Source organism: Magallana gigas, chromosome 7 (genome assembly GCF_963853765.1).
Source record: "Magallana gigas chromosome 7, xbMagGiga1.1, whole genome shotgun sequence".
In the NCBI taxonomy this organism is placed as follows: Eukaryota; Metazoa; Mollusca; class Bivalvia; order Ostreida; family Ostreidae; genus Magallana; species Magallana gigas.
The window spans coordinates 41,328,422-41,348,627 of NC_088859.1; the positions used below are offsets into that span (position 1 = coordinate 41,328,422).

The 20,206-nt window shown below is 35.7% G+C and overlaps 1 protein-coding gene and 1 long non-coding RNA gene across 2 annotated transcripts; one reads left to right on the forward strand and one right to left on the reverse strand.

Moving 5' to 3' along the window:
* The first annotated feature begins 11,194 nt into the window (after nucleotides 1-11,194).
* LOC109620217 (uncharacterized) lies at nucleotides 11,195-16,691 on the forward strand. Its single transcript, XR_002200918.3, has 4 exons — nucleotides 11,195-11,327; nucleotides 13,259-13,416; nucleotides 16,109-16,214; nucleotides 16,605-16,691. It is a non-coding gene; the product is annotated as an uncharacterized lncRNA (long non-coding RNA).
* On the reverse strand, nucleotides 16,688-19,813 carry LOC105340084 (protein THEMIS). The gene is made up of 4 exons (XM_011445931.4): nucleotides 17,894-19,813; nucleotides 17,634-17,797; nucleotides 17,041-17,103; nucleotides 16,688-16,831 (listed from the first exon to the last, which is right to left on the reverse strand). Exons 1-4 carry the CDS (start codon nucleotides 19,744-19,746, stop codon nucleotides 16,782-16,784), a joined length of 2,130 nt encoding a protein of 709 aa, XP_011444233.3. The 5' UTR covers nucleotides 19,747-19,813; the 3' UTR covers nucleotides 16,688-16,781.
* Nucleotides 19,814-20,206: the final 393 nt, after the last annotated feature.

Sequence of the window (20,206 nt, forward strand, 5' to 3'; positions counted from 1 at the left end):
AAAAGCAGTATTGATCGTAGTTTGTTCTGGTTTCCAAGGTAAAAAAGAAGAAAGGTGTTGGTACAATCCGCTGGTGACACTATCCATAATATCAAATCAGTGCACCCTTGGGGTGGGAGAGAGCGATTGCTGGTGTGCAAAATTGAATTTTACGCCAAGTATCCCGTTCACAATTGATGACGTAATCATGTGTCTTACCGTTTTCACAACGGCAAACCCATCATTAAAGTCTTTGTGTGTTTATTGGATTTCTGTTTCATTTTAATGAATTGCTCTGACTCGTAAACTAGCGAATTTTCAAAACATGTCGTTAAAATGCAGTTTTCTCTCAAAGCATCCAACATGAAAATTCAACAATTCCCGTTTTTTTGTGCGCAAAATCGTGATATGAAAAGTTGATAATGCTTCTGAAAGTGATCTGCTAGAAATCTCAATGCCGATACAATGGAATTGATGTTTTAAAAACAACAGAGAAAAGTATTTTAGATTTATCATTTTATCACAATGATTCAATAATCTATAGTTGGTGTGACCAATTTTAGTAAAATTTATATTAATTTTATTAATGTCATTTTTGTGTCCAGAGGATGGAGTGTTAGTATTAAAGAGTTTTCATGAACATTTAGTAAAACCTTTGAATACTATTTGTTGCCTTTTTCACTGTTCATGATTTTACCGGTTGAAAGGGTTTTGGTAATTTGTCGGATTACATTTTATGCGATTTGTTGTCCAGTGTTGAGAATTTTTTTTTCACATTATTGGCGAGCAAAGGAATCTAAGAAACAATAAAAAAAAAACCGGAGATGGTCCATGAAATGTGTTATCTATCTATCTTTTAAGCAGACTTATATTTTTTAAAAATATCTTTTCTAACTACTGGAAAACTTTATATTTCCACAACCTCTGGTTTTCTTTAAAAAAAAATAAACATGTACATTGCATGCGCGGATCCAGAAATTTTTTCCAGGGGGGGTCCGAAGGATAATTGTGTTTGCCAGGGGGGGTCCGAGGCATATTTTCGCGATAATTTTACTATGTAAATTTAATAAATTTTCATTTTCCAGGGGGGGTCGGGACCCCCCCCCCCCCCGACCCCCCCTCTAGATCCGCGCATGCATTGTACATGTAGGACTATTTCTTTGGTTTGAGGAATTTTGCTCGACTTGTCAACTTGATTTTGAATCACAAATTAATTAGAAAATCGTGGCCCATGTATGGTTCATTTAAGTATTATTAATGTTTCGATAGTAGATTAAGTTAAGGAACCAAAAGCATTGGCAGAATAGTGAAATGTCCTATGCCCCTTTGAAAGTTCTGCCAGTAAAAGTCCCTATTATATAGCATGGATTTCTCGTGATCTAAATATGCTTTGTATCTAATACATGTACCTAGTCAGGGATTTGTTGAAATAAGATACTAGTAATCGCTTGGATCAAAACCCATGTGATCGATAAATGCCATTGGCCACCCTTTTTTCTGATGCATATACCTGCATTGAACAAATTAAAACTGTTTGGAATTGTTACCGTTCAAATTAGGTTTTTTTTCGTTTTGATCCAATAGGATGCACAAGCTTTCCGAATTAAACTCATTAAACATTCTATTGCATGATGTTAGAAGTGATATTCATCATGATTGATATAAATAAAGATGTTGACCTAATTTTATTGTTAGCTGGCTATGAATGTAAGAGAAAATTCGTAAGATGTGCAACAATTTTTTCAAAAATTATCCCCACGTTTGTTCTTTGCTTAAAGAATAGAACCAATTTAACGAGAGCTTGGACTTTGGGTAGTTGGTGTCAAACTGCAATGTGACATAGGTCTGTATATTTCATTGTAGGCCACTCAGCCATTCCTCTTTGAAATCAACCAGATTTATCTGGCTTTTGAGCTAAGACTACTCAATCGGTGTATATTTCACCTGAAGCCAGCATTATTTTTAATTTGTTTTGACGCAAGAATTAGATAGTTACGTCCTACTGAAAGTCCAAGGCCTTGTTAAAAAGGTTCTAATATCTGTGCCGTGCTAGTAATAAACTCGAAATGGGGAAGATCAATATAACCCTCGAAATTCTAATGAGCATTAAACTTTTTAACAAATCTGTAGCAAGGGTCTGCGAATCCTTCAGAGGCTGGATGGGCGTGGCCATACTTATATAGGCTATATCTATCTTCTTGTAAAGAAGAGTTCCGTACAAAGATATAGAAAATGCTCAAATTTCAAAGCAAAAACATTCTGAGTTTTTTCTTTACTAAAAGTTAGTTTATGGCCAAAATGATTACTAGTATGCGTCAAAATTTAAGGTAGATCTGCTTTGTTGACCACCAGCCTCCTTATATATTACACAGACCAGACATTTTCCAATCTCCAATGAATCTTGTTTTTCAACTTCATAACACTTGAACCACAGAAACAATTGCAGTTCCGTAGAGTTCGGTATATCCAATCATGGTCTTGATAGGAATATATAAATTAATTGCAAATATATAATTATACAGCAGAAAAATCAAGTTTTTATAACTCGTTTTACTCGATGGTAAGCCCTTGATGATATAGCCCAATGCAAAGATTTAAGGGACAACCATGCGCGATGTCTTCTCTTCCATAGTAACATTGTACCTCTTCACCAGATAGTAGAACTTTATTTTATTAAAAATTGCATTAAAATCAAATAACGTATCTTTTACTCCCACATATTTACTGACTTTGTTCTCAACAGAATTAAATCTCAAATTGGAAACAAAACGATGCTATTGAAAGAAACGTTTAGAAAAGTGTTGATCGTTACAATAGTTATAGTACAGACAAAAACATTTATCCCAACCTGTCGAGGTACCGAGATTTCACATTATCAAAAACCCATCATAGAACTAAACATGTCTTCCGAACACGTCAGCGTGAGTGAACAATGCCATTTACCATTCACTTGGGGATTAGGTGACTTTAGCAACAATATTGTATGTTTAAGATTTATTTGTGTAAATTTTTGTGAAAATATTTTTATGTTCATGTATACTAAGCATAGACGCTCTGTAAACTACAATATATGTATTATATTTGCTATTTTTTGTAACTGCGTGTGTCTAATGCGCGACTCTAAAGGATGTCGGAGTCCAGACCCACCTACTGGAAAATTCAAACTTATTAATTTACCAAAATGGACCTCGGAACTTCCTGGAAAACAAAAATATGTAACAGACCACCCAACCCCGGGAAAACCGTCATCTGGGTCCGCGCATATGTGTTTCAAAAAGTCGTGTTCATGATTCTGTTTGCAAAAGTAGTGAGTATAGTGATCATCAATAACCGTTTTAATATTCTTCAGAATGTACTTGAGGTTTCTTATGTTGTTTTTTTAATATTGTATTTCAATCTAAAAACAGAATACTTAACAATCTATATTATAAGATTACAAAAGTCATGCAATCCAATTTTTTAAAATTTGTTTGTAAAATGTATTTAATTGTTCATGGCATTATAATGTGGATTTGTTTTCATTCAGTGTTTAGCGTTCCATTTCTGTCAGTCACATATATAACAAAATAAAGATCTTAATTCTCTTGACTGAAACAGAAAGCATTCAGACAAAACTAATACCTAAAACCATCTATAAAAACACTTTTAACAGTGACATTAAAACAGGACGAAAATCACGTGATTTGTACAGTATCCCTGATGATAGAATTTCCACAAAAGTTAATATATCTGTGTTCTAGTCATGAATCATTAGCACTCTTCACCACACCGCTAATGGTGATAATGAGCCGCCATTACGTACCGTACACGTCCGACGACATTGGACTCTCCCCGGAGACGGCGTCCGGTGCGGAATGTCCCGTGTAATACCGCGTTTTATTGGTTCTTCTCCCGCCCATATAATCTGATTTAGAACTTGGTAAAGCGCATTACATTCTCTCTCCCATAACAAATGATTACTCCAGCTAATGCCGCTAGGACAGGCCCCCAACGGCCGCTTAACGCTCAAACAGGGGCAGATTTCTCAGTACACAGTACTGCACCGCGCGACAAGTTTCCTGTTTTATTGGCATTCTTTTGCAATTTGTTGGACTTGAATTAAAAGTCGATAAAAGCCATAGCTCTCTCTCTCTCTCTCTCTCTCTCTCTCTCTCTCTCTCTCTCTCTCTCTCTCTCTCTCTCTCTCTCTCTCCAATGATACATGTATATACAATCACTGTGTTCGTGTTTGGATAAGGGGTAGGGTTAATGAATCTGTATCATATTTTAAAAAAACATTTTTTTTTTGTTTATTTCATTTTGGGTTTTAATTTAAACGGTTTTCACTTTGGTGTACCGGGAAGTACTCTGTTGCGAAGACAGCTGGTGTTTGTTAATTCTCCTATGAAGTAGGTAAATGAGCTTAGAAATCACGTACATGAAAATATCACAGATATTATTCAATTATATTAAGGTGACTTGTGAGACATAGTTAGCAGAACTTGAGAATTGGACGGTAATGTTATAGGCCTGGGCACCTCAATCAGTCCCAGTTAATTAACACTCTTTTATAGTAAATACATATGTACCATTAATAACCTTATGAAACTGCCTATCATAATAGCGCTCTTTGGTGCGGGAACACTAATTTTCTTTTTTAATTTTTCTTAAATTTTTCTAACTTTGGGAAAATTAGAATTCACCACATCCTGCACGAACATTCAACTTTGTACAATGCAATTTCAAAAACTTACTGGCACAATCGTTACAGAATATTCAGGCGTTTTATTTTTTAATTTTCAACAACACATGCCTGTTCTCTATGTACACTTCTGACGTCACAATGCCGGTGTAACATTGTTCGTTCAATAGAAATAAACGTCTAAAATTGTAACCATCGACAAAGATAAAAACTGTCAATGTTAAAATTAATTCCCTTTTTATATAAGTATTATCACTTAAACACGAGAGAGAGAGAGAGAGAGAGAGAGAGAGAGAGAGAGAGAGAGAGATTGACCCACACAACAAAAAGAACGAGCTTGCATTGATCAGCTGATTTTAAACTGTCGTTTGTATTATTGCACGCATGTCTTAATTATTGAGTTTTCGGTGTTACAGAATATTCTTCCTTAACTATTACCATTGATTCAAACCCCGCCCCCCCCCCCCCCCCCCCATCCCCTAACCCTCTTTCCAACTGATCGGATAGGAAAGTTTCATGGCTGAACTTCAGACTAGCCGATAAAGATTGACGGAAGTAGCTATGTAGGCAAAATTAGACCATCATTTTAGTAATGTAGCTTTAAGGTTGATCGTTTGCTTTCAGATTTGTGTTGTTCCGGTTAAGGGTACCAAATTATTCAATAGCCCTGGTGTCAAGATCGCATTCAATATTCAAAAAATTCTTGTTCCAAATCATATATACAATCTCCTCACTTCGAACGCTTTGAACCAAAGACATCTATCGGTGATTTTTCCTTTTTTTCTATAAACTACAGTGCATAAACACCTTAATATATCAACACTCAAGCAAACTTAAGACATATTTCACTGATGACGTTAACCTTTCGTAGATGTTTCTTCAGATGTGAAGCCGATGTGAGGAGATCTGTTCAATGCCGCAACGACAGACAGATTCTGATCGAGATTTGGCAAAACTGAATCCTTGAGGACAAAAACCAGGAAAAATGAGGTATATGTTTGTAAACCAAGTGAAAAGAAATGATTGCAGAATGTCATGGGTGTACAAGTCCCTTCAATTTGTTTTTCGCCTCCGCCAGCTACCCACGGGGCCGCCGTGCTGCATTGTACGAGTGTTCCAGGACTCGTTAGAGCCAAGCTTCCGTTCCTTGACAATGAACTCCAATTTGTTTTCATTGACGCATCCTTTTCTCCATATGGATATGTTAAAATGTATCATTTTTCTGCCCTAATTGCTCCTTAAAGCTAATCTTACAATATGACAAGTAAAATCGATAAAGATGGGGTATAAATTAAAACTATCTCGGGTTATTTGCCTTCGGAGACGACTGCCAGAAAATAAAAAAGACAATGAAAGAAAATGAAAGAAAATTTGTTCCCATAAACATATGCTGTTGGGATGAAATCCTGAAAATGAGTTTTGTAAGGATTAAAAACTATGGGCATCGATTTTGTCCATTCCTTCAGTATTTTGTCCCAATCATGATTTGTAAGGAATAGGGCTCAGTGATAATGAGTGTTGAATCTAAAGAAGAAAAAATCACACATATATGTGTTTCATAATAAATCATACCATATTTGTAATAACTTAATTGCATCGATCTGTTTGTCCGAAAACCGGCCTCCTATTATTCCCAGTTTTAAAAAAATGCGTAGGTCAAGTGGTCATTGTCCAGTCCATGATTATTTTGTTCGAATCTAACCTGTGAAGAAAACACGGTGTGTGTGTATAAGCATACGTAGATAGAACAGTGATGACGAGGTTCTTGTCCCGCTCCCTTTTTTTTTAAATTTGTGTTGATTATTTACGAGGGCTCTCCGTGAATGACATCGATAGGATAAATGAACCTTGATTAGAGAACAGATAAAATCAATTAATCATGTTGGTACTTATTTTATGACTATAATTTTAGTTTTAAGACTAATCGACAATTATTTGTACGGTATAAAGTGTGCGGGTTGAAATATACTGAAGATATGGGAGGATATGAAATAAACAATAGAAACAATTCTACTCATTTGCTCTTAAGGTTATAAGGTTATATGCCATACTCTTTTTTAAACTCTGCGGTGTCAAACCTGCAACGAAAAGTTTTTCTATTATCCCATGAAATAAAAAAAACCAAATTTAATAATCTAAAGCATACGTCTTTCTTTGAACTATAAAATCATGTGTTAAAAATCATTTTTAAAAAAAAGAAAAATTTGATGTAGCATTCCACCTCATCGCTTATACATGTATAACTATGCTTGAGTAGTTCATATTATTTAGAAATAGAGATAAATAATGCATTCCTAGAACAAAAACAAATCCCTTAATCTTGTAGAAAAACTTAGCAGCTATTACACGCATGTCATCATTTGATAATGTGGATATATTGGGTTTTCCCACATATGGACAAACATCTCTGAGATTCACAGCTTTAGATTCAGATATATCTAAATCAAGATTATGTATGGTCCAAACTAAAGGACTTCGTTAGCAACAATAAATCGTTTGATTTCCGGCGATAATAGCAAGGTGTCTGAATTTTCAAGGCATGTGAGACAAAAGCATGTAGAAAGACATGGATATACAGACCAACAGACTGACGAGGGAATATACCTGTCTCCTTACTCCTTGGTAATTGCACAGAATGCATATTTGTAAACACTTTAATAAGACCAAAAAAAATTCATCTCTTCAAACTTAAGGCAAAGGTATATTCATTTTATTGGGAGGCAGGCTACTGATGTGATTGAATTCTTGTTATATTTTGATAATAGTTTATATAATTGTCTCCATATACACTTCGCTGAAAGAGAAATAAAAGTAGAGCAGTTTGCAAAGTAACCAATATATACGTATATTTTTAAAACATTCTTTGTATTTTTTTCCTTTTAGAAAGGGCAGGAAATTCACAACCAAAAGCTTTCTAATATAGAAGACAATTTTATGCTGTCTAATCGCTTTCTTAGATACTTATTAATGATTTATATATCCGATTCAGCGACACACCACGGGATACTTTTAACAGAGTCCAGCGCTCCATTGAATATGTCTTTCTTTAACGCAAGAAACGGGATGCTTTTTTCTTGTTCCGCCATTGATTCTGAGAACGCGGGAATTTGTCTAAATACATCATTAAACGATGGTTTGGGGTTCTTTAATTATTAAGACAGAGAGCGTCTCTCGCCATTTAATGGAGGCACGCGCACGGCTTGTAAATCAACTTTCAATAAGTCTGTACAGGACAAAATACTACTGGTAATGGGACACTAATAAGTTGTTGCCATGGCGACCCGGTGGCCAAGACAGAGCCGGGATAGTATTTCGTGATTTTAATCAATTTCGGTTGATTCTACAGGTAAATCTTTCCTCTGTGATTCCACACATGGAACTAGAATGTCAGAGACTGGTATAGCGTAAAAGGTATTACAAAACACAATTTATTGTCTTCCAGACTATAGATTAATTTACAGATTCTGTAAAAAAACAAAACCAAAATAATTTCTCTAATACATACGGAGCAAACACAATTACATTTAATGTAATTCTCGATTTGACTATGCGTGTTAGGTAAGAGGTCCAAAGGTAGGATATACAGCATGTGTCGTATTTCTGACTTGTCCATGGCGGTAAAATACGGGTATACCATACACAGGTATCCTTATATTGTAGTGTGGGATATTTGCTATGTGTATATGTAATTTTTTTAACAACATTTTATCAACACAGATTAAATTAGATTTGCTTTAAACGTTAAAAGAACCAACGGTTCACGAAGCTTTATACTGAACGCCAATACTCTCTCTCTCTCTCTCTCTCTCTCTCTCTCTCTCTCTCTCTCTCTCTCTCTCTCTCTCTCTCTCTCTCTCACCACACACACACACACACACAAAAGTTGACTCAGCTCATTTTACGCCTTTATTAAGGAATAAGGAATCACCCCGAAATTATCACCTCATAATATTCAAAGAATGATTCCTTATTACTTATATTTATATAATTTTAAGCCATCGTACGATTAAATATTTAAATATGAATAAGCAAACCCCGCTGGCGCCTCAATTTGGCGTCATTTGAAGTTATGGGTAATATAGTACAAAATCGATACGTAGTGTTATCAAAGGAAAAGACACTGGAAAATGTAAATATTCTTATATAATCTCAAAGCCTGGTGAGTTTATGTTAACACAACCAATATTTTCATGGAACCCTCCGAAACGTTGTTGCTATAATTTGTCGGTGAATAAAAATTGCATATTACAATAATCTTGTGAACAAAACGTGAAACATCTATTCAGATAGCATTCAATACTTGTAAGTAAATCATCAAATCTACAGGCACGTAGCATCAGGGGGAGCCAGGGGGGCCTGCCCCCCCCCCCCCCACTTTTTTCTCGCAGAAACAAATTTTTTAAAATTTACATATAAAAAATTGATTTATCATGGAGTTGCCCCCCCCCCCCCCCCCCCCCGATGCTACGTGCCTGATCTATACCTAAGAATTAAGACATTCTGCAAACTACAAATTACCCGCACCAGTGTGACTACTTAACCTTTAGTATTTCCACACAAGATGATGCCCGTAAGCTATAATTGAATTTTTACTGATAAGTAATTTTTGTGAAATTAAAAACTTCCTTTCGTTTTCGAAAAACAAGCCCAAAATAGCAAAAATGAGAGTATGGTGGGGGCACTTTGGCGGATCTAAGTCAGGAATAGTTTGCATGAAAATAATATTCTTGCAATGAAATAATATTGAATGATTACGTAGAGAGTGAATACATTTACTGTGAAATAATTTGGAGTACACATACATGTAGAAGTTAAGATTTGACAAATGTTGAATAAATAAAATGAGCCGATTCGCTTCTTGAATGTGCAATTTTAGTTTTTGATGAATAGAACTTATTGGCTTGCGAAGTACGACCTCTGGTGAGAGAATGGGATAGAAATTTCCAAAACGGGGTAACCAAGAACGCAGGTTGACTAATTAACGTCAGGAGAAAAGTGAAGGACGAGTTCATCATGCAACGCGGGCAGATACCTTACATCGCACATCTCTGATTAATACAAAAAAGTTAATAATATGGAACAATTCATGCGCGGATCTAGAGGGGGGGTCGGGGGGGGGGGGGGGTCCCGACCCCCCCTGGAAAATGAAAATTTATTAAATTTACATAGTAAAATTATAGCGAAAATATGCCTCGGACCCCCCCTGACAAACACAATTATCCTTCGGACCCCCCCTGGAAAAATTTTCTGGATCCGCGCATGCAATTTCATGCAATTATGTTAGTTGTGATGGAAAGAACTTTCCAGAGCGGGGTGTCCATAAACGCGGGTTGACTAACTAATATCCTGACGGAAAATGTAGGGCGAGATAACCATCGGGTGGATATTTTGGATCTGACAACTTTGGTTTAAAATATGCAATTAATATGCATATACACTAGCGTCTTTTAATTTCTTACTTTTTTTGGTGGGTGGCAAACGTTAGACATTAATTTGTAAGCAATGAACAAACTATGTTCTACGTCTTAAATATAAATAAAATGATTTATGCATAAAACGGGGAAGTCGAATAGGTCCACAATTGTTTTTTTCAACAGTCTTTTATCTAAAAATTCTTATTTAGGACAGTACTAGTAATTTAAAAAGTGAAATCTAACGTTTAGACAGAAACGCACTAAATACCCACTCACTGGTTTGAGTACAGTGGCGTCGGATGCAAATTGAAAGGGGGGGGGGGGGCGCTAGACTATTCCTCAAATATCTTGACAAGCAAAAAAAAAATTAATAAATCCCAAAATCATAAAAACCCTAATCCGGGGGGGGGGGGGGGCTAGTATACCTATGACTCCAACTTCTCAGTATTTCCATCTTTTCAAGGTAAATTTTGGAACAATTATCTTTGCGGCGAGAAAAAGTCGGAGGGGGGGGGGGCTGAACCCTCTATGATGCTATGTGCCTAATGGTTAGGTCTAACTTTGCAAAAAAAGTTAGCGCCCCCCCCCCCCCCCCGGTTCCAGTATATAATAAATTGTATTGATTAAGTACAAGGAACGACAACTCGTACAGTTGAGTATAAAGTATAGTAGGCCAAATATCCACCCATGATATAAAAAAATTTTCAAACTGTCTCTTAGATGTGTTTACAGTGTGGTGAAGCCGAGTTGGAGGCGCGGTATCATCATTTTCACTGAACGATTCAAATAGATCGTGAAATACTGGCATTTACGTCATGTACAACTATCTAAAGAATTGGATAAGTCTTTTTGGTGTACATTTTTTCTGTAGTTCGTCAGGTAACAACTTTATTAATCAAAGCCATTGAGATAGCTTCTTGTGCAGGCACCTAAAGTTAAACTACTTTCGGTTCTTTTTCCTTTGATCCATAGGCTATTTCGATTTTGCTCATTTTGTTACGTAGCCCACCGATAAAATCCCGAAGAACAGCAATTTAAATATATTATTATTATTATTATTATTATTATTATTATTATTATTATTATTATTATTATTATTATCAGTAGTAGTTGTTGTAGTAAGCTTTGTTTAAATTAATTCACAAAGACTTTTTAAATGATCATCACGACTAAACTTCGTACGAACTGATTTGTTAAAAGTTAAGAGTACGACTTATTTTGCACCCACACGACCTTGGGTGATTTTGGAAAAGGTAGGACTATCTGCTTCAGACTGTTTTTCAGGGGGTTTTTGGGACAAAAACTTTTTAAGCGTTGGGGAAAAGAAACATTGTAAAGGAAAATATATAACTAAAACAATCAAATATTTTTCAATCAGTATATTATGTCGAGAATAACCTTTTATACCTCGAATTTTCTCGATCTAAAAAATTAATATGATCCTTGTATTCAATTATCTTTAAAACGAAGGATTTTAATTTCAATCATTTAATAATAAGTATTATATATTAGATAAAGTGCAGATTATTACCTGTTGATTACGGTTGTAATGGGCTTAATTCAAGTATGAGAACAGTCCATCGTTTGGTGGGTTGACTCTTTATATCATATTTGGCCATTATTTGGTGGTCAAATACTCGATATCTATGGGATCCCTATTTTATCTACCAAATGAAAGTCTTTTTTTTTTTTGTTTATTTTGGAAAACGTTATCTGAAATTCTGAAGAAAGCGTGCATAATATTTTCCACCTGGGCAAGTACACTGACATGAGTATAGCTGCAGAACTGTAGCTCTCCGGGAAAAAAAATATTGACAGACCGGAGAGCTACAGGGCCACCCATTGAAAAAATTGTATATTTATTGCGCAGAAAAACGTGCGCTAGTTTTCGACTAATTTACCTTATTTATACGCAAATTCTGTGAAAACAATTAGTATCATTAAATTCTTCATGCAATTTACTACTGATATCGTCTCTTCACTTGCCTCGGATAGTCTTTTAAACACCATCACCTGTCCCGTAAATTCATGTGGTGCACTTTGTTTACATGTCAAAATGGCGACTCTCGATCTCGATGTAAATTCAACACGGTAGCGTGTTCCGGAGAGCTACAGTTCTGCAGCTAACATGAGTACATCAATTGACAAAATCTGTGTCCAATCAACATGTTTTTCTTCATTTGTGAAATGCAAGAGTGGCCTAATTCCTCTGCTCCATATTTTTACTGATGCCTCTACTAAACCTATTAAGGACCATCTTCCACTTCATTTTTTTGAGATTCTTGTAAAGATAACAATCGTTGTTAAAAATCTCGGTTTCACAATGCCTTTCTGCTTTAATTATGATACTTGGTTTTCTAGAAAATAAAATGACATTGCCTATGAACTCATGTAATGTACAGTACATGTAGGTGATAGAATTAGTCCTATGGACCCAAGTTAATTTTTTGCAAAATGACATAGCTAGCACAACAACAGGTAGGTTTTCTTGTAATAATTTTGGACCACTTGCCCATAAGTAAAAATGTTTTATTTGGTTTGTACAGGATTTAATATACAAAAAAAGATGCTTCTTAAGGTGAAGGAAAGAAAAATAATTCACTAATAAAGTGATTTAAATGATTACATTTGGTGTTACTCTGTTGAAGTAAAACAATACATGTATAATTAACCTTCAAATCACATTTGAAGTTTTAAAAAAATCAAATTCTTGCCATTTACTAGAGGCTGACATGATGTAGAACTCTATTGTATTGAAAGTAAAATAAAATTTATTTTGTTGTCAACCCATCTATCACGGACTATACATACATTGTACACAGTGCTCTGGATTAAACCCTGGTTTATGCCTTTCTGGAGCTACAGGTCAATATATGTTAAAAAGTTGCAATTTCTGGAGCACATAAACTTTACCTAATTTTCACCCAAATTCTGTAGAAATAATAGCTATATGTTATTGATTTCGAAAGTGGTTTAAAGGAAACAATTTCATGATGCTGCAATCTTACAACTAACAATCTTTATTATACATTCTTTAATTTAAATCCTCTAAATAAAAAAGATTTCCTTGTTTCAGCTAAGCAATTTTTGTAGAGATAAACATGTACTGGTATGTGAGAGAAAAATATTTGCTTGCATATGGTATATGAAGAAGTTTTATAATTTCTTGGCTCTTCTGTTTCAGATGGCCTCCAAACTGCCTAGACCCCAGCTTCGAGGTTTATTTGGTGATTATATCAGAAAGAGGATGGCAGCAATTTTTTCTGTATCTCTTGTTTCAACTCTACCAGTTTACTACTATGGTGTCAACCAAATCAAACACAAGCACCTGGACTTTTTTAGGCAAGTTTTAGATATATTTTTATACTCAAGTAATCTTTAATATGCCTAGTCCTGAAAGAGATTTATTCTTAAACATTCATTTTAGATGTACAATGTACCATTGATACGTATAAATCAATGTTATTTTCGTTTTCTTTTATACATGTATCTTATTTAAGGTCAGACGACACGTTCCTCAATTTTAGATAACTTTTTCCAAGAATTTGTTAATGGTTTACTACTACTTTGACAAGCTTTCTTGCAAAAAATTAGGGTACCTTACCAGGCATTTCTGCAAAATACTAGAGTATGCAGTTTCCTATATAATCTTCTTGAAAATACACTTGAATTGCTGATATAAAAATAAATACATCTAGAGCACAGCGAAATTCACTAAATTAGAACTTTATCTCCGCCGGGGCGGGGCTTTGAACTCACAACCTCTAGAACCTTTATGCTTCTGGTAGTGAGTGGCCACGGTTCTAACCACTCGACCATGTACACATATAACCAAATTCAAGTAAATTTTGATCATTTTTAAAGTAATTATAAAATTTATTTTATCATATATTTTTCTGCATGAATCTTAGGAATGTTTGTTTGTGTCATATTTAAAAACAGATTTTTTAATAGAAATAATAAAAAATTCACAATCAGATAAAAACCAACATCTAAAAATGGTAGGATTGGGGCATTTTTGTAAGTTAGGTCGGGTTACCCCAAACACACAACTTCTTTTTAGCTCACCTGAACCGAAGGTTCAAGTGAGCTTTTCTGATCACCCGTTGTCTGTCGTCCGTCCGTCCGTCCGTCCGTCTGTCTGTCTGTCCATCCGTCTGTAAACTTTTCACACCACTGGGCCAAATTTAACCAAATTTGGTACAAAGCATCCTTATGGAAAGGGGGTTATAAATTGTTAAAATAAAGGGCACAGCCCTTTTCAAAAGGGAGATAATTGCGAAACAGTAAGTATAGGGTGCATGTCTTTAAAAATCTTCTCAAGAACCACTGCACCAGAAATGCCAATATTTACACAAAAGCTTGTATATATAGTGAAGATTCTAAATTGTAAAAATCGTGACCCTCTGACCAAAACTGGGGCCCCAGGCGGGGTTCAAAGTTTAACATAGAACTACATATGGAAAGTGTTTAAAAAATCTTCTTCTCAAGAACCACTGCACCAGAAATGCCAATACATACACAAAAGGTTGTATATATAGTGAAGATTGTAAAAATCGTGACCCCCGAACAAAAATTGGGGCCCCAGTAGGGGTTTAGATTTAAACATATATAGGAAAATGTTTTAAAATCTTCCTCTCAAGAACTATAGTGCAACTGTTTGGGATATTACTATGCATACATGTACATCCTTAAATAATGTAGATTCAAAAAATTGTAACTCCCGGACAATTGATGGGCACCAAGAGGGGTTCAAAATTTATTTTAAAGTTTAAAAATTTTCTTCTCAAGAACTACAATGTTTTAGTTTGTGGAATTTATATGCATGCATCCTTCGCTTATGTAGATTCCTAATTGGTAAAATCGTGACCCCCAGACCAATACTGGGGCCCCAAGATAGAAATATAAAGGTAACATGTTAAAAAATCTTCTTCTCGAGAACTACAATGCTTCAATTTGTGAGATTACTATCATGCATACAACCTTGGATAATGAAGGTTCGACAGTTTTAAAATAGTGACCCCTGGACTAATACTAGGCACCCAAGATGGGTTTAAAGTTAAATGTAGAAGTACCGGTATATATGGAAAATGTTTAAAAATCTTCTTTTCGAGAACTACAATGCATCAATTTGTCAGATAACTACGTAAGCACCCTCAAATAGTGTAGATTCGAAATTATAAAAGCCGTGAACTCAATCTAATACTGGGGCCCCAAGTGCTGTTCAAAGTTTAGCATAGAAATATAGAGGGAAAATGTTGAAAAATCTTTTTCTAGGGAACTATAATGCTTCAGCTTGTGAGATAACTATGCAAGCATCCTTAAATAATGTAGATTCCAAATAATTAAAACTTTGGCACTGGACTAATACTGTGGCCCCAAGAGGGGTTCAAAGTTTAACATAGAAAGATATATTGAAAAGGTTTTTAAAAAGTTTTTCGCGAGAACTATAATGCTACAGTTTGTGAGATTACTATGCAAGGATCCTCAAATTGTGTAAACTCTAATGTAGTGAAACCAAGAGTTATCTTTCTTGATGTTCTGTACAGTCTGAGAGTTATTCCTCTTGAAGTGGAACTCTGCTACGTTCAGTTTTTCAGGTTGTGTACGTGCGGTCCCACCGCAGTGCTACACATTTTCATTCCTATGTTACTATTTATGTTGTTCAAGCCAACCATAAACCTCGGACCATAACTGGGTCCCCAGAAAGGGGTTCAATGTTTAAAATAGAAAAAGCATATGCTACGAAATGTAATGTTACAAGGAACTGCTGTTCAGGTGAGCGATGTGGCCCATGGGCCTCTTGTTTTTTTAAGCTTTAGCAGCACATTGTATTTAAGCTTTAGATCAGTCACACCATTCACCCATTTTTGTTTAACATAAGCTATACACTTGGGGGTTTTTTCACCTTCCTATCAAGTACATTGTACAAAGATAACATGCTAATGATGCTATGATGATTGACCTTTTTTTTGCCTTTATTGGTACAGGTCAGTGATTTTCCTTATTTTACTGATTGTGTTGTCTTTTTCAGCCGAACTGATCCTTACGTCCTCCAGGAACAGCTGATCAAGGACGGGGCCTACTATATAGTAACACCAGAAGGCACTGTCACTTGGGATGAAGAATGAGAATCCGGGGTAAATTTTTCAAATGTCTTTACCAGTTACTGTATTAATTTAAATCATATCTGTTTTATTTACTTTTGTGTCTCTCACATTAGTCTTGCTTGGGCTAAATTTAAAATAGGAATACATGACAAAGAGTAATTACAAATATTATCTATGCAATATTTAAACATGTTTCTTCAACAGTATAAGTTATAATCAAATTTTTAAATTGAAACTTAATTTACTGGTCTTTCATTAAGAAATCTTTACAAATTTAATAATTTTACTAGTTTAAATGTATGTCTGTAGCTCTCGTAAACTTGTTGACAATGCAGTTAAGTAATTTAAACCAGAACTCCATACCCTGTTCTTTCTATTGTTAGAAGTTTTTAATCCTTTTAAATTTGTTTTTTTTTTCAGGATGTGAAAGCTGAAGGAGTGATGTTGTGTTATAAATGAGAAAGAACTGTGTTTCAGATCCATATGTTCAATAAACTTTAAAACATTTTTTTTATTGGTTTTAACTTTTTATTTATAAATATTTTAAAACATGGTAAATAAGTTATGGAGAAGAATTTTGGATTGGTCCTCCTGTTGTCAGAAGATCTTTGATACTCTTCGCTTTATTCGACTTCTCAATGAAGTTTCTGAAGAAGAAAAATAACAACATTAATGTTTTACAGCATTGCATAGCACTTCCACTTCAATACAAGGAAAATTTGATAACATGTTATAGGCATCCTTCTGATCACTTCAAAACATGAAAAAAGCAGCAATTAATGCACATATGTATTTATAGTTCCATGACATAAAATAATGGGACAAGTGATATTAATCCTCAATTACTTCAACTAACCTGACTTTCTCCGTTCTTTCCTCCGTTTACTAGGGTCAAACGTCTCGTATATGTTTTCATCATCTGCAGAGATAGAATAGAAATACTAGTAGGCGTGTCAAAATATGTCAATAACTTGTATAAGTATATATTTACATCTACGCGGGTTATGTATTTTTCCTGCAATGTCGCTACCTTCATATCCCGAACGAATCACCAAAGAAAGCATTATTGTTTAAATAATACCGCGCTTAACGGATTGTTTTATTAATTTTACATTAAACAATAATTTATATAGCTAAATTGGCTAAAAATGCCACTAGAAAAAAAAATTGATCACTCCTCCATTACATACACCATCCCAATGTTAATCCCTAGAATTTTTTTCTTTAAAATTTTGTGGTGGTATAAATACAGCGCTGATAAGCCACCAAAAGTATAAATGTACTTTTATATTGTGTAATAGTTGTATTAAAGCTGCATTACTTTAGAACCTTCCCTTGCCTTTTTATGTCTTTCCAAATTCCACAAGAACGACATTGGCTAAACCACTCCCTCCCCTTGTCCCCTAGCAAATTTTGCCCTCTCCCCCGTACAATGTATCAAAGTCATACCCTCATTCTTCACGGCATGCTGTACAAGGTCACTTTCGCTGCCGGTCATCAATCGCCCGGGGGAGGACGCAACCTTTTGTAGGTCAATCTTGTCCAGCTGAAGTTCTGTTACAGAACGAATCTTTTTCTTCAACCTCTTGCTTTTTTTCTTCGAGATTTTTTCACTACAGATATGAATTGAAATTTGGTTTGTGAATATTTATAACTGAAGAAATAAAAGTTGACATAAAACGGATTAATTTGTGTTGTTCAAAACTTACGATTGTACTTCGCTGTAATCGTGGATATTGCATTCAGACAACGTTTGTCGAAATGCATAGTCCTCATAAGCACTGTCACTGTATTTGGTCAAATACCCGTATTCGCCCTCGGAAAGGCACTCGACCTCTTCCTCTATCCATTTGTGTCGTCTTGGAAAAATGAAGTAATTTGATGGGAATTGCAATTTGTCTTCCAATCTCAGAGAAATGTCACTTCTGAGAGGAAGCAGAAGACAGAACTTTAAGCGCGCGCTTATTCCCGATTCCCTACGGTCTTCCCGGTGAGGCAAAGGGGAGAGAACCAAAACGGAGTCCGTCACAATATTCTCTATTTCAATTTCACAATCAGTGGGCAGTAAGCAAGTTTCTGTGTTGGATGTCGGAATAAAATCGACCGTCAGTGGCACATTGACAGACTTGGACAACACTACATTAATGTCGAACCCCGATTCCTCGCCAGGACTGGGTAACTGAATAAAATCCGCTTCAAGGTCCAATGGTAACTGCAGTTTCTGTCTTGTCTCATCCTCAAGAACTTTTTCACATTGTATAACCTGACACTTCTCGTAGGATTTTTTTCCAAGTTTAATATTCACTGTAGAAACATTAAAATTCTTAAAAACAAGTACATCTCCTGCTTTTAAAGAGAAATGCTCTGGTACATCGGAAGCAATATCTTCCATCATTTTAATTGACACTTCTTTTTTCAAGTCAAGTGACACTAGCTCGGATAATGACTTAAATCGCCTTAAAGACTTCCTCAACCTGCCTTTTACTCTGTCACTGACTAAGAATTTATCACCAGAAATACTGCACAACATTTTCTCAATTTTATCAATTCTATGTACAAGAATTTCCATACCCGCTGACAAGTATCCTTTGAACTTTTCATGCAGTTGGTCACAATAACCAACTTGGGCTACTACAGGAAAGTCCTGTTCGAATTCTTCCACGAATTCCTTTAGCACTAATTCGGGTTTGATAGGTTCACCGTATTCAACACTTTTCTCCTCCTCTGGAATCTTGAAAAAAAGATTCGAATCTAGCGCGATCTTCCATCTGACGTCAGTGTCGTCTGCTGGGGAGGCAAGTAGAAACAAGTCTGGGCGCTGCATGTAAATAATTCCTTTAAATGTTAACGGAAGACCAGTGATACGGGATAACGCAGCATCTTTGTTTTGGACATTATCGTACACTGGTAAATGACGCGTAAATTCATCACCAATCTGTTGGCTACCGTCGTTGGCGACAGCGAATTTCTTATTTTCATTTGAAAGTCGAAGAACTCTTTCCACCGCTCCCAAAGAAATAATTTCCTGTAGGGTGTAGGATAAAGGATCGTGTACGATTGTAAAGTTTCCTTGAGATGATAGTGGCAGCAAATGATGCGTTCCTGCAGAATCTTTACACTCCACACACAAACACATGTCATTCAAAGAACGCGTTTTGCGAATGAAATTCAAAACACAACCACTTTGTAATGCACTACCACTTTGTGTAATCACTTCCGTATTTGCCCTAAAAACTGTCGGACAGTCAGTCAATAAGTCTGCCACTGTTTTGTAGACTTTAGGCTCCGTTGAGTTGTAGTCCTGTACGACGTGGAATTTGAAACTGTTGTCTACGGGCACTCTCACCTCTCTCCTCGACCCTGCGTCCGCATCATAGAATCGGAGGCCCACACTTTCCACAGCCAGGGTCCTCAGCACCAGGGAATCACCGGCAGAAAACGGGGCCCCATTGAGTCCATGTCCTCCCACGACTTCACTGATTTTTGGAAGTTTAAACGTCTCCACAAATTCTTGTAACAAAATAGCCTCCGACGACATCGTTCGTTCATCGGAGGCCGCCATTTTTGTTTTTAGTTTGACGTTTACCTGGGGCGATAAACGTACACCTGGAATGTGTAACACAGCCAACCCTTGTCGTATTGCAACAAGGTCAATAGCTTATCTTTTTATTTTTATGTTCTCTCTCTGATTAACGGTAGCAAACATATATGAAATTAAGGATATAAAAAATGAATTTAAGTTGAATTTAACTGTTGAAAGATTTAATTGAATTCTTTATCCAGATCACAATGCTATTTTACAATTTCTGCACTTGAGCTGGGCAATAAATCATACACGATTTACAAATGCGAACATGTCCATGCTTCAAATTATAGCATTACCTTCGTTTGATGCTCAGCAATTTGTAAAGAGAAACAATGTCTTGTAAAACAGCAAAGAAGGGTAGGGGTACCATTGCATGGGTTTTAGAGCAGCTGCTTGTAATATATGAACGGTCGACAAATCAATATAGTCTCTATTG

Coding starts and splice junctions, on each gene's coding strand:
- LOC105340084 (XM_011445931.4), bottom strand. CDS start 19,746: ATGGCGGCCTCCGATGAACGAACGATGTCGTCGGAGGCTATTTTGTTA. Junction 17,798..17,893: donor GATTACAGCGAAGTACAATC/GTAAGTTTTGAA, acceptor TCATATCTGTAG/TGAAAAAATCTCGAAGAAAA. Junction 16,832..17,040: donor GAAAGAACGGAGAAAGTCAG/GTTAGTTGAAGT, acceptor TTTCTTCTTCAG/AAACTTCATTGAGAAGTCGA.